Here is a 15,987-nt window from a genome sequence, read left to right on the forward strand (position 1 = left end):
GCCTTCTTGAGCTTGAACACGTGCTCTAGATGTTTGTAGTCTTCAAATCCTGGAGGCTGAGAAACAAAAACTTCTTCATTAATATATCCATTTAAGAATGCACTATTTACATCCATTTGGAATAACTTGAATCCTTTTATGCTGAAAAATGCTAAGAGAAGTCTAACAACTTCTGGTCGTGCTACTGGTGCATAAGTTTCTTCAAAATCCATTCCCTCTTCTTGGTTGTAGCCCTTAGCAACCAGCCTTGCCTTGTTTATGGTGATAGCCCCATGTTCATCCATCTTATTTTTGTACACCCATAAGAAGCAGTGTATACTGCATCTGCCCATAAATATTTTGGTAGGTTGGATTCATTTAACATGGTCCTAGCTAACTCCTCAAGTGATCTATTCTTCCTTTCAACTACACCATTTTGTTGGGGAGTTTTAGAGGATGAATAACTATGTATTATCCCATGTTTTTCACAAAACCTATCAAAATTTTCATTTTTGAAACTCTCCTCCATGATCACTGCGAATCTGTTTTATGCTATTATCACTTTCATTTTGCAGAACCTTGGCCAGTTTCTTAAAAGCTTTGTATGCATCACCTTTAGAAGCAAGAAAAAGAGTCCAGGTATATCTTGAGAAATCATCAACAATTACCAAAGCATAGAAGTTTCCAGCTAAACTAGCAGTCCTTGAAGGTCCAAACAAATCCATATGCAGAATATCCAAGGTCTTATTTGTAGAAATCATATTTTTTGTTTTAAAAGAAGTTCTTGTTTATTTACCCTTTACACAAGCATCACACAATCTGTTATCTTGAAATTTTATATTTGGTAAACCAAAAACAAGATCCTTAGATTTCAATTTATTCAAATTGATTTGTATGGATATGAGCTAACCTCTTGTGCCACTGCCAAGACTCACAATTTTTTGATAAGAGACATTCATTTTCAGAGCAATTGTTCATGATATCTAATAGATAAATATTATTTACCCTTTTACCTGTGAAAAACGCCTTACCAGAGGTTTCATATAAAATTACACATTTGTTGGCTTCAAAGTTAACCTTGTAGCCCTTGCCACATAATTGGCTAATACTCAACAAGTTGTGCTTTAGTCCTTCGACATATAGGACATTTTCTGTTGTGGTTGAATTTCCAGTTCCAACATTCCCTCTTCCAAGAATCCTTCCTCGGTTATTATCTCCATATGTGACATGCCCTTTAGCTTTAAGTTTCAGACTTGTGAACTGAGTCAAATCACCAGTCATGTTCTTTGAGCATCCATTATCTAAGTACCACTCGTTTTTCCTGTTGTTTTTCTGCAAAACAAGATTAACACATATGGTACCTCTTTTTAGTCTAGGGTCCAGCAGGATTAATACTTTTCCTTAGGAAGTCATTTGGCCAATCCTTTAGGAACAAGGTACTTTCTAGCTTTACATGTTCTAGAGATATGTCCAGATTTCATATAGTAAAAGCAATAGACAAAATGAATTGTATTTGAACTGTTAAAAGAAGAAAAACATGTTTTAGAAGGAACAAAAATCTGGATAGCTTTTTAACATTGTTCTTTCTTCTAGGATTATATCTTAGCCCATTTTTATTAAAAACAACATTCTGTGATCCTAGCAGTGTTTCAAGATTTTCTCTTCCTTTGGTGAAATTTGATAAGGATTTCAGCAGATATTCAACCTGTTTTTCTAGCTTCTTACAATTTTCATAGGTTTTTATAGATGCATGCAAACATGTCAATTAAAGATTAACAACATCAGTTTTAGCTTTGTGTAATTCTTTCTCAAGTGACTTAATTATTCAGTTTGTTACATATGACAACCAATCTCTTTGCTTCATCATGTGTTTCTTTAAAGGCAATTAACAAATGATCATAACTTTCAGAATCAGTGGAAAAATCACTCACTGAATCAGAGATTGGTCCTTCATCATTCACCATGAAGCACAAATTTGTTTCTTCAGTTCTAGTTGAAGAATCACTTGCTGAGGAGACTTCATTTTCCTCCTAGGAAATATATGCTCTTTTTCCCCTGCCTTTTTCACCCTTCTTGCTAGCAAATTTTTCTTTAATTTGATTGTTTGGACAATAAACTTTTATGTGCTCTGGTTTACCACAACCAAAGCAGGTAAAATTTGAAGAATTTGATTCATTGGGTTTAGAGTACCTCTTCCTTTGTTGAGTTCTGTCTTAGTTTATCCTTTTTAGGAATCTATTAAACTTTTTGGTGAGCAGACTCAAGGTCTCATCATGTTTAGGATTCTCCTCCTTCTCACTTGTCTCATGTTGTATGTTAGTCTTCAAGGCAATTCCCTTGGTTTTTCTCTCCATTGTTTCTTGTTCTTTCAGTCTTTTGAGCTCTGGTTCATGCTCCATCAATTTCCCAAACAATGCAGCAGTGGACAACTTGGATAAATCTTTGGTTTCAGATATTGTTGTGACCTTAGGCTGTCAGCTTCTGTCAAGACATTTCAACACCTTTATGTTGATCTCTTCCTTGTTAAAAACCTTACCTAGTCCAGTGAGGTGATTTATAATATGTGTAAACCTTTTCTACACATCTGCCATAGTCTCTTCTTCTAGTTGCATCCTGAAGAATTCATACTCTTGGATGAGGGTATGCTTTCTAGCCCGTTTAACATCATCTGTGCCCTCACGAGTTACCTCTAATATTTCCCACATCTCCTTAGCTGAGTTGTACTGAGACACCCTGAAGAATTCATCCATATTCAAGGTAGATGTGACGATATTCTTTGCTAGAGAATCATATTGAGCCTTCTTCTTTTCAGTTTCATTCCATTGAGACCATGGCTTCATTACTGTTTCTCCTTTGACAACCTGCATAGGCACAAAAGTTCCATTGACCATTGCATCCCAAATTCCCATGTCAATAGATTCCATGAAAATTTTCATTTTAATTTTCCAGAATGCATAATTCAATCCACCAAACTTAGGAGGTTTATTGATAGACGCACCCTCAACAAAAGAGATTTTAAACTTAGACATAATGCACAAAACTCGAGTAAAATACAAGTCCTAGCTCTTGATACCAATTGTTGGGTCTATTAGTGTCTAAGGTCAAGGAGGGGGGGGGGGCGAATTGAGCTTTTAAAAAATTTCACAAACAAAAACTGTTTTCCAGTCATTATGAGAAAAAGAACAAATTGATTTTAAAAAAGAACAAATTTATTTTCTGATTACTTTTTCAAATCCATAACCTTAATCTGATTAGCTTGAGATTAAAATATAGTTTTTCCAAAACAGTGTAAGCTGTTTTACTGCAACAATATTTCCACCCAGAAATTAAACTTTGAATCTTTAACAAGTGATCTTTAAGGAAATATGAATCTTGAAAAGATTTAGTTTAAAGATTTATTACTCTCTTTAAACAGCCAACACACATATTCATATATTTGCAAACAATCAAGAACTTATTCAGGATCTTTGAAGAAAAGTATGAACAAGTCCAGAAAGAACAGATTTAATTTTGATTCAACAGATATATTTGTTGGCAGATTATCGGATTATGCAGAAAACGAGTGCAGAGATTGAGAAGAAAGATGAACACACAGTTTATATTGGTTCACTCATTAAGGGCTACATCCAGTTTCACCTCACACCAAGGTGGAATCCACTAACAATACAAAACCAATTACAAGACCTTGTGGTTGTTGAACCCTTAAAAAAAAGACATACACAATGCTGAAAAACTCTATTTTAGTAGCAAGAACACTCCAAGAAACTCTATCAAGAAGTGTTTATACAACTACCTTTACACAAGAATGAATAAGGAAAGAAAGCACCTAAAAAGAAGATGCAAGAAACCTAAAACAACAGACACTCTTCTGCAGCACAATAGTGACAACACCTCAACCTTGACCAAGGCTCAAAATGAACAAACACACTTTTAAATCTTTAAGAGAACCTTTCAAGAAAACATTTAAAGCTTTTATCTCTCAATGAAAACTCTTTGATTTATGTTCAAAAATGTGATCACCCTGTTGTCTTTTAAGTAAGATGTGCCTCTCTTTATATAGAAACCAATTCATAACCGTTTTTGCAAAAACAGTTGAAAGTTGTTATAAAAAGAACATATTGAAGTTAAAATAATCAAATTGTTTTTCTGAAAACACTTCCAATTCATCTTAATAGAAATAACGGTCTACATAAGACTGTTTCGTGCTCTAACAGAATTTTGAAAACATTTCACCAGTTCATAAATAAATCTATTATTTTACATAATCAACATATTTATTTTTGTGCAGTAACCTGATTTTGAGAAAAACTTAAGGTAATTGATAAAAAGAGTTTTGAAAACTTTTTGTGCTTGATCTTACCACCTTGATTAAGGATATGATGTAGGTCACTCGGCAAAAGGCCACCTTAAACACACTCTAACTTACTCTAACTACTAGAACAACATTACAAACTTCAAAGCAAACTATACATTTTTCTACATCAAACATACATACTAAGACTAGTGGAGAAGAAGCTTCATCCATCTTCAACATATAGGTGGTGAGGGCTTCTTGGTACTTATATACAGGTTGGGATACCCCAAAAGTATTCCCTTTTTATTCATTTTTTTCTTTGCTGAAAAAAAAAGAAAAAATTTCGTAGACTTCATTATAGGTCATATTTGATTTAGGCTAAGTTTTAATTTCCTTTTCTAACAAACATGGAATATTATACTTCAAAACAATCCCAAATTGAATCAAATTTATCCCATATTTATCTTAACACAAAAAGAAAGATAAATGCACAACAATTTAAAGTCATTCAAGTCCACACAAAAATTCATTTTAAGCTTAAATGAATCAACACAAAATTCTTGCAAAAAATAAAAACAATGTGGACATACTTCTTTACATTCATATAGTTTATCCTAAGGTACAATAATAATAATAATAAAAACTTAACTAGTTTCCCTTGTTTTTAACTTTCTTAAAAAAACTTTAAGCTCCAAACTCCACGAAACTCTATGAAAGACTAAATTTGTACACAAAAAATTTTGATCAATTATTTGAAGATACATTTATGCTCCTAGACTAACAAAGATTCAGTTTTTCTCTAGAAACACCACATACATCCAAGTTCCCCAAACATGCAAAACTTCTCAAAACTGATTCAAGAAAAAGGAAAAAGAGCTTATACCCTAAAATAGATTCCGATAAGATAAACTTCCTCTATTATTCAGCAAGATTCCTAGAGTGGACTTTGATCTTCAAAAGAATAAATGATTTTTTCAGAAATTTAGAGTAAAGGGAAGAAGGTTTTAAAGATGATAGTTTTTTAAAATAAAGTTTGATTAGTTAATTTTTTTTTTATAAATTTTATACTCTTAAACAACTTTTTAGTTCCTTACACTAGTTCATGTATTTTCTTTTCTTTTTGAATATATATATATATTCAAATAAAAATATTGAAGATATTATTCTTTAGTTTAGAATTATATAATAATATTAAGTACTATTTTTTCCTTATTTTTTGATAAAATATAGTTTTATTAGTTTTTAGTATGGAAATAGTTATATTATTTTCATTTTCAAATAATTTTTTTTATTTCTACTTCATAGTATATGTTACATAGATAATTATTATCTTTGTTGAAGAAACATTGGAATATTGTTTTTATCATTTATTGCTTTTATTTTTTAATGATATAAATATTTATTTGATTATAATAATCTTATGAATTAAATGTTATCCATTAAACTTCATTCATAAATTGAATAAGCTAAACTATGAAAAACATATAACTGAGTCATAAAATACACATTAATAATAATTATAACTTAATTTCTTACATTTGTTTTCTTTTCTTTTTATTATCTTTTTTTTTCTTTTGTTACTTCAAGTACATGAATTTCAATAAAAACAACTAAATTAGATATTGAGTTGTTCAAAAAAACTTAATAATACTCGTTTTCATGGAGGAACCAACATGCGTACATTTTTTTTTTGATGAACTATAAAAGATTATATAAATGAAAGTACTAGGAGTATTTAGAAAAAAAATAAAAATTAAGTGATCTCAAAACACTTTAATAGAGTCACCCAACCCTTGAAAAAAAAATAAAATAAAAAGACTCCTAAAATAGCAGAGGTTCCCTTAATAGAGAATAAATCTTCACTAACTATCAAACCTTTCAACCAAAAGATAAAAATCTTAACAATTGAGATGCCTAAGATATTGACACCATAATCACATCCTGCTTCGCCTACAGGCATGCTGATGAGAATAAACATATAATTTCAAAAACAAAAAATAGTGCTTCAACCGAAGAGAGGTCTATTCAAATAAAAATATAGGTCTGATAAAGCGTGATAGGGTTATCCAACCAAAGACACCAACATACTTACATGACAAAGTTTATTTAAATTAATGAAATATTTTTATATTATATGTGAAATTGATAATATGATAATATTTAATTTATCAACTTAAATATATTTTCCTCTTAATATTATGAGAAATCATTAATATAACTCAACTTTCTTTATGCATATCCGTGTACATATTTATGGGAAAACTATACTTCACACTCACCAAAAAAGTTATACCACTTCACAATTATTTTAATAATATAATAATATATATTGGTATTTCAAGTTAAAAAAATATAATTAAAATATTAATATGTTATGTGATCCCTATTTATTACATGAAACTAGCCCAACCCATGTCCTAAATTCCTTCCCCAATTATAACTTATTTAAAACATATTATACAATATGATTTTGGCATGTTTCTATGCTTGCCCTTTCCGTTAACCACACACCACTAATATTTTACCATGCATAAAAATTAACAAATGTTATCCTTTGGCCATGCACAACATAGAGGAGCCAAATCTCCATTGCCTTCCCAAACTCGTGAGAAATTAACATTAAAAAAAAATATGCATGTTCCAAATTTACACGCTTTCTATAATTCGTTGGGCAAAAGGCCCACATTTTCTACGAAAACCACCAATTAAACACAGAAACACGATTATAATATTCATACGTGTCTTTTCTGCTTTCTTTCTTCCTCTCTTAATGATTACTCAAAGAGATCAATGCATCAAGACAAAAACAAATTACCAGTGCTTTGGTGTTACTACCAGTGTTCATCTTTTAACATCAAGGAATTAACGAGTTATCATTATATGCATGCAACCGTATGATACATAAATAAATAAAAAATGAGCATGCAAAAAGAGAGCACTCTCATTAGACTCCTCATTTTCGACCAAGGTCATGCATGGCTCGCTCTTTTGCACCTTCTCATTCACATGTCACCGCCAGTAACCGGTCAATCGGTAACTCCGACGATAGAACCCGACGACAACAATTCCGTGATCGCCATCATGGTCATCATCGCCGTAATGTTCCTCATCTCAGCCTTCATCTCTCTCTACTCTCGCAAATGCTCCGACCGACAAGCACAGACACGTGGCATTCTCGACCTCGCCGCATCCACAGGCGCAACCGGTAATCCGTCGTCGCAAAGCGAACCCAACGGTCTCAGCCAATCCACCATAGAAACCTTCCCCACATTCCTCTACTCCGACGTGAAGGGTTTCAAAATCGGAAAAGAGACGCTAGCATGCGCCGTGTGCTTGAGCGAGTTCCAAGACCACGAAACCCTTCGCGTGATCCCCAAATGTTGCCACGTGTACCACCCTAATTGCATCGACCTGTGGTTAACGTCTCACTCCACTTGTCCAGTGTGTCGCGCCAACCTCGTTCCACAACCTGAAGATATGAACATGAACACGAACATGCTACCAATGTTGTCCATTCAGGTACCCGATGAAGATGAAGATGAAGATCAAAGTGGTGAACATGAACAAGAGAGTGTTATCAGTGAGGAAGGAAAAAGAGGCCATGATGACGTGGACTCGCCGAAGGTGGATATGCTTCGGAGGATTCACACATTGCATCAGAGCCGTCCATCAAGGTCGAGGTCCACGGGGTTCTTATCCACTCTCTTGTTTCCGCGATCGAACTCAATGGGGCAATTGGCGCAGCCAGGGGAGAACTATGAGAGGTTTACGCTAAGGTTACCGGAGGAGGTACAAAGCCAGATGGCGAACTTCAGGCTTAAGCGTGCGAATAGTTGTGCATGCTTTACGAGAATGAGCAGTGGCACGTGGGGGTATAGAACGAGAAGCGTGGGGAGTGGACGTGGGAGAGGGTGTGTGCAGTATGAGAGGTTCAATGGTGAGGAACAATGGGGTTTCTCTTTGACACCACCGAGCCTCGTTAAAAACGATTCGAATAGATCCTCCAGAAAATCATTGGTTCAATGTTCAGGTGTGGTGTTGGATTATAATCCTAATGAATGATCATCTGAATTCTTGCGTCTTGGGTAGCTATTTTTACATTCGAATATGGGGTTTGTACCAGTTCTGGGATCATACCAATCCTATCCAACATGATTTTGTACTAAAAGGGGTTTTAATGTTGGAGAAGAAGATGAATGTTCTTCTCTGTTGATGAGTAGACAAGACCTCAAGGAAATAACTATCTGTTTGATTACTTGGGTAATGGAAGACTTGTTTGGAGGATGTTTTTTATAGGGTTTTTAAGTATGATGGACTTTTTTTTTTTTTTTTCATTTTATTAAAATGAGGTTATTTAAAAAAAAAAAAATATAAATTTAGGTAAGTCGTGCCAATTCGGCACGAATTTATATGCACAAATCGTTTCAATTTGACACGATTATCCAATTTTTTGTTCCTTAAAACTATCAGTCTTAGAAAATTATGTATCAAATTAATTTTTAACATTACATAACTTACTACCCAATATATAAATAATAAAATTAAAAAAAAATATGACGTGACAGAAATCATGTCAAGTTGGCACGACTTCAGCATGATATGGCAGAAGTCGTGCCAATTTGGTACGACTTCAGTATGACATGGTAGAAGTCGTGTCTAATTGAGACGATTTGTGCATATGAAGTCATGCCGAATTGGCACGACTTGCCTAAATTTGTAAATTTTTTTAAACGAACCCCATTTTAATAAAAAAAAATAAAAAATAACCCATCATAGTCAAAAACCCTTTTTTTTATAACCTGTAATTTGTAAAACATCTTAATACTATTAAAGTTAGTTTGTTCACAGATTAAAATTATTTTAAGAATCATTGATTGCAGTTTGTAAGATCAGTTTAGATCACACTAAATCCAATTTAAATTGAATGTAAATTACATATCCATTTTAATTAAATCAAATTAATTTAAATTTTTTAATTCAATTTAAATTAAATTAAATTCACTTTATTAATTAGATTAAATTATCATCTAGAATTGATTTCAAAATCATAATCTCATTGTTAGTTTAACAAATTTTGAACAAACTTTTGCCCTTATAAAATTTGTTGCATTAACATCAATTGAAAGTAAATCATAACATTTGTGTGGACATTTTTAGGAGATTTAAGAAAAAAAATGACGTATTTAACAAACAAAAATAGAAAATGTTATAAAATAATGACTAAAATTAAAAATAACATGTTTATACAAACAATAAAAAAAATGATGTTATCAAATATAACATAATCAATATCAATCATGTTAGTATTTTGAACATAATAAAAATAAAGAAAATATTTAAAATTATAAAGACGAAAATATTGCTTATAAAATTCAATAAAGTTATATTTACTAAAATATTAGTTATCGCTTATATCTTTCACACAATGAAATAAAGAAGTATTGTAAGATGCTAAAAGAGATAATTTAATATCTTCTATTCATCTAATATACTTATTTATCAATGATAAGTGTATTTAATATTTATTTAAATATATTTTTAGTACATGTAAATATTACTCTGTCTAATTCCTACAAAAACATATTTATCGATTTTAAAATTATAACATTTTTAACTATTTTTATTAGTTTTTTTTTATCATAATTTTAATTAGATTCATGCTAAAAATGGAATATAATTTAGATAACAAAAAACGTTCAAGTTAAGGTAATTGAATTTTTTAAGTTAGGTAATTTAACCAGTAATATACTTTTTATTTAATACGAATAAAATAACTGTATATATTTATATATATTTTATTCAATTACTTCTTTTAACATCCTATATATAATTTATTTATATATATTATTTTGATATTATTATTTTAATTATTGCAAAATAATTTAATTTATGATATATATATATATAAATAAGGATTTTGTTTCTATAAAAAATCATAAAATAGCTATTATATTTCTAGAATTACTAATCATAATATACTAAAATTATTTAAAATGAATGTTAAATAATCTTGATTTTGGATTTTTAAAATAAAAAAAAATTATCCAATCCAAATCTAGTTGAATGGATTGGATTTAAAATCCAAAAATATGGATTTAGATTTTAAAATAAATCTATTTAAATGGACTTAAAGTAATATTGATTTGGATAATTATGGATTGGATTTGATAATTTGGATTTTTTGTCCACCCTTACTTATAGTGATTTCCTCCATAGCAACAAGAAAACTGAGAATAAAGAGACAGGGAGAGAACATGAAACAAGAAAACAGAAAGATTATATATATCTTTGTATCATTGAGAGGATGGAGAAGGGTTTATATATAAGGAAACACAGTTGAACAAGATGCTTTGATGTCTTCAAATCCAAGTGGAAAGCTTGAAGACCTACTGGGTGTGTGTGGTGTCTTGTAGTTTTTAACTTGTCAATTAACTCCTTAAGATGATTCAAGTTCAATTGAATCTTTACCTTTTTGAAAAGATGGGTTTTCTAAAAGTGTGTGAATTAAATTTCAACCTGTTGAAATGTCGAATCAACTGGTTGTTTGACACTTAGTGGTTTTTACAATGATTTGGAAAAGCTTGGCTTTGTTTTGGCTTTGCTGTCAAACAGAATCAACAGGTTGTTTCGATAAATCAACTGGTTGTTTCGATAAATCAACTGGTTGTTTCGATAAATCAACTGGCTGTTTATGTGAAAAACTTAAAAAAAAATTGTTAAGTGATTTTAATCTAATTTAAATGATTCCAACAGCTTTTGGTTTTTGAATTAACTGCTTTGACCATTTGATTGGGGTATATAAAGGTTGGTTTACGCTCTTATGCATTAACGAAGAAAGAGAGATTAATCAAAAACAGTTTTTAAGATTTCAAAAGCTTTAGATCATCTCAAGTGTGTGAAATAGGATTGGATTTTGTACTTCTGAACTTTAAGCTTTGATTTACTCATGTGTATTCTATTCCCTTCTTCCTTGAACATTGTATTTCTGTGTGTTCTTGTGTAAGGAAGTTTCAGAAGGTGTTTCTGGTGTTGTTTACCATAAAGTGGTGTGTGTTCTTGAAAGGTTCAAGACTTAGGGTTGATTGCATAGTGAATTCTCAGTGGTTAGCTGAGGACTGGATGTAACTCTTTGTTAAGAGCAAAGCAGTATAAACATCTTGTGTGATTCTCTCTATCCCTACACTCATAAACTATTTCAACATTGTTTTTCAATTCTGCTGGCATAAACAACCAATTGTTTCGTGAAAGCAACTGGTTGATTTTTTAGAATCAAACTTAAAACAATTTTTTATTGGTTGAACAAAATTTCCACATTGATTGAGTCTTCATACCTTTTCACTCTAACTTAAATTTTTGCGAAAATATTTCAAAAATAATTCACCCCCCTCCCCTCTTATTTTGGCCTCTAATTCTAACTAAAAGAAAACTAAACAGAAAACCAAAAGGAAAAACTAAAACAACTAACTAGTGATAAGCGAAAAATGGATAAGAAAACCAAAAAATAATCTCCTGGAAAATTCCAAGTTCGAAAATAAGCCCTTGAACGAAGTTAGAGGAATGTTTGGTAAAGATATGAGCATTGAAGCAAGAGAAAGAAGCTTGATCAAACAAACGTTAATTTTCTTGTGAACAATGTCATAGTCGATTTTGATGTGCTTCATTCATTCATGAATGACTTGATTTGAGACAATTTTTTTGTTGTTGATTGGTTATCACAATATACAAGGGTTGGTGATTTGGAATAAGACACACGAAAATCTTTAAAAGGGCAAGTGATTAATTGTATTTCACACATAGTAGTAGCAAGCTCACAATATTCTACCTCTAATGAACTTTTGGATTTAGTGGGTTGTTTCTTTGACTTTCAAGATATGATGGAATCTCCAAGATTAAGGTTGAGTATCATGTAATAGATATTTGTGTTTGTGGATAATTGGCCTAATCCGAATCACTAAAAGCTTTTAATTGAATGGTGTTGTGATTTATAAGAAACATACCATGATAGGGAACTCCTTTCAAATACCTTAGGATCTAAAAGACATCTTGTTGATGGTCATTAGTGGGTGAGGAAACGAATTTGCTTAGTTGATGAATTGCATAAGTGATGATGGGAAATGTAATAGTCAGATAAATGAGATGTCTTATAATTCTTTTGTATTGGAAAGAGTATTGATAGTTGATTTTATCATAATTGTCCACATAAAGACGAGAAGAATGAGCCATAGGTGTAGGAGCAGGAACTCAATGCAAGCAATTTAGTTTGAGGATATCTAAGGTGTATTGCTGAGAGATGTGTATTCCTTTGTTGTTTTGTGCCACCTAAATACCAAGGAAGTAAGATCTCCAAGGTTTTTAATGAGAAAGTTATGATCAAGAAGAATTTATTCGAGGGATTTCCCCATAATCATTTTCAGTGTGGATAATGTCGTCAACATAAACCAAAAGACCAGATGTAGAATGGCTAGAGTGCTTCAAAAATAGGGAATGATTTGAGGAGAAATAAGGATACCTATGAGAAATTAGAAATTGAGATAGTTTTGCGTACCACTGTCTCATAACTTGTTTTAATCCATATAAGCAATGTTGAAGTTTGCAAAGTTGATTTCCATTTTTGTACTGAAAACCTAAAGGGAGTTGTATGTAAACGTCTTGATGGAGATCTCTATGAATAAAAGTGTTATTTGTTATACAAAGAAGCTTTGATGCCCATATAAAAGTCATTTATATCGATTCTTCGCCATATAAAATTATTGAGAGTCTCCTAAATATTGATTCCTCGCATATTTATAAAAACTAGCATTACTATTAGATGTTGATAGCAATTAACATTTCAAATATATTCATAGCATTCAAATATTTAAGCATTGTCATTTGGGTCAGAAACTTAGAGACACTTTTCAGTCAAATATAAGGATCTTGATAATGGTAAACAAACATTACAAATAAAATGACAATACCAATCATCAATCAAGAAAAAAAAATATTATATTTAAATATCACCTCAATGCATAGGAGTTTGAACAGATAACTCCCAATCCCAAAGGGTAAAATTAGCCATTCATATTGGCCATTATAAGCATGGAAAGCAAGAAAAAAAGATTCAGGATGTTTTTCCTTGACAGTTGCCTCCTCTAGGGTTTTCTAACACCTTTTATTCTCCCCATTAATGTCTAGTGCTTCACACCTCATAATTAACCTAGTATAACTTGGGCTAAGTGATTTCTCGCTTGTGTGTGATTGGGCTCATCTGGGCGAGTTGGACCAAAACAGGACCAATGTGTCTGGAGTGTTCTCGCCTGGACGAGATTGGACGAGATCCTCTGGAAGCTTTTGGCTTGGACGAGTGCTGAAGCATTTCAACTTTCCTTTTTTATCTTTGTACATTCTCTTTTTGTCCTTTCATCTTCATTCTTCCCTAGAATCATAAAATTAACATAGATTTAGGAATAAATCGTTCTTATTCAAATTATAATCACAAAAATATATGTAAAAAGGTTTAAATTCATAAATTATTGGTTATATTATAGTTATTTTATCAATTAATATCCATAAGTGCATGTATTTTAATATGAAATATTAGTAAAATATGACACTTATCAACTCCCCCCAACTTATGATCTTGCTTGACCTCAAGCAAAGTAAATGAATATAACTAAATCATATTTGAATTTAATATCAAAACAACTTTATTCACTAAACAAGAAATTAAATTAGAAAGTTATGTTGCTTCCAAATTCAAATATAGCAAAATATAGATATAATCAACTTTCAGGATCAAACTAAAGCAATAAAATGACAATTCACCAAGGAATTTATTCTCATATGCTCACAGGTAAGTGTTGCTCTCTATTTTTACTTAATCATAACAAATCATAATTGTTTTTCATTTCATCTTCATATCTCCAACATATTAGAAGCATGAATCTCAAGGTCTTTTACAAAGTTATAATGAGGTTGTGTTTCTAAAAGGCATTGGTTTTTCAGATAATAAAATGCACATTTTAAAGAAGAAGAACATACCTACAATCTAATTATATCATGTACCGGGATGGCCGACCGGTCTATTGACCCGGTCAACCCATGCGTCAAGACCATACTTTAAGGTATGAGATCGACCACGTGTCATATGTGGCCGACCGACATAAGGTGCTCAAGTCAAACCGTTGACCCAATTAGCAAAGGCTAACCCACGGTTAAGGAACGGCCTAATCCAACCCTAATCGCTAAACAACCCCCTAATCCGGCCCAACAGCGAGGGCCCATCAAGGTAATATAAATATCATGCATTCCAAGGAAGAAGGTACGTCATTATCTACAGTATTCTAGCCAGCCGAATACGATACCCCACTGACTTGAGCATTGGAGTGCCATCTGCAGGTACCCCACCCGCCTGAGGAGTCATCCTACGAGAAGAACCGAAGGAGGAAGTGAAGTACGACCGACCGAGTGACATCCGAAGACAATAGTTCTCCCAGTCCCCAACCTATCACATATGTTATATTTTTTAGGCCCATTGATGGAATGTGTTAATGATTGCTTTTAAGAAAAAGAAATTAGTTCTCCTTCAACCAAGTACGTGAGATACTTTCTTCTCCATCAAAAAGTCTTGTAAAAGTGAGAAAAAGGTCAAGAAGAAGAAAACCAATTTTGTGGTCATCTATTTAAGAGGGGGTGAATTGTTTAAGAGGGGTTTCTGAAAACTTTTTCAGGTTTAATGAAATTCTTTGTATAAATGCAGAACAGGAATCAAGTTTAGCCAAGAACTCAAGCATTTATACAACAATACACAGAAAAACAATCGAATGTTTCTTCAAAACAATCGGTTGTTTATATCAGTTAAGCTTAAAACAAAATTTAAATGAGTTCAGGGTAAGAGAGAAAAACACAAACAATTTATACTGGTTCACTCTTAAGCCAAGAGCTACATCCAGTCCCCAGAATACCACTGAGTAATCCACTAAGCAATCAAACCAGATTACAAACACAAACCACCAAAGTAGTGACCTTGAACCCTTAGAGAAACACACTACCTTTGGCAAACCACACCAAGAGTATTGATCTTGAACACCTCAAGAGCACACAACACTCATTGACAACACAACACCAGAAATACAGTAGGTTTAGAAAGGATTACACCTGATCACAGTACAATCTGAATTGAATACAATTGCAATCATATTCCACTCTCTCTTGAAAATCCAAAGCTTGATGTGAATCTTGAAATCTTAGAATCAAATCTGTCAAACATAATTTCTCAAAAATGTTTCTTACATATTTGAAAACATAAACAAACCATATTTTCCAAAGATTGGTCAAAACAATTAATGAAGGAGCGTATTCAGTTAGAAAACATTTAAAATAGATTCACCATTCAAAACTAAATTCTGTTAGGATTTTCAAAGAAACAATCGGTTGAAACCACGAAACAACCGATTGTTTTGGCTTGATTTTTATGTCAACCGAACCAAAACAGTTTTCAACCTTTTTCAAAACTCCTAAGAGCAAAACAACCGGTTGATTCGACAAAACAACAGGTTGTTTTTCATTTAGTTGGAAGAACACTTGATTTAAAAAAAAGGTTTTAAATCACATCAGTTTTAGATTCAACAAAGGAGTGGATCACATTCTATTCTACCCAGATCCCACCCAAACACAGCAGCAACATCAGCCTTGCATCAAACACCTTGGATTTGGATTCTTCAAAGCACATGATC

The 15,987-nt window shown here is 32.1% G+C and overlaps 2 protein-coding genes across 2 annotated transcripts; one reads left to right on the forward strand and one right to left on the reverse strand.

Moving 5' to 3' along the window:
* Positions 1-2,555: 2,555 nt before the first annotated feature.
* Positions 2,556-2,888, reverse strand: LOC137825298 (uncharacterized). Its single transcript, XM_068630973.1, has one exon. It carries the CDS (start codon positions 2,886-2,888, stop codon positions 2,556-2,558), a length of 333 nt encoding a protein of 110 aa, XP_068487074.1.
* Positions 2,889-7,052: 4,164 nt separating this feature from the next.
* Positions 7,053-8,578, forward strand: LOC137825625 (RING-H2 finger protein ATL11). Its single transcript, XM_068631342.2, has one exon. It carries the CDS (start codon positions 7,190-7,192, stop codon positions 8,333-8,335), a length of 1,146 nt encoding a protein of 381 aa, XP_068487443.1. The 5' UTR covers positions 7,053-7,189; the 3' UTR covers positions 8,336-8,578.
* Positions 8,579-15,987: the final 7,409 nt, after the last annotated feature.

Source organism: Phaseolus vulgaris, chromosome 8 (assembly GCF_051622355.1).
Source record: "Phaseolus vulgaris cultivar YP4 chromosome 8, ASM5162235v1, whole genome shotgun sequence".
Taxonomy (NCBI): Eukaryota; Viridiplantae; Streptophyta; class Magnoliopsida; order Fabales; family Fabaceae; genus Phaseolus; species Phaseolus vulgaris.

What these genes read in the sequence shown, in the direction of transcription:
- LOC137825298 (XM_068630973.1), bottom strand. Translation starts at nt 2,888, where the DNA reads ATGGGAATTTGGGATGCAATGGTCAATGGAACTTTTGTGCCTATGCAG.
- LOC137825625 (XM_068631342.2), top strand. Translation starts at nt 7,190, where the DNA reads ATGAGCATGCAAAAAGAGAGCACTCTCATTAGACTCCTCATTTTCGAC.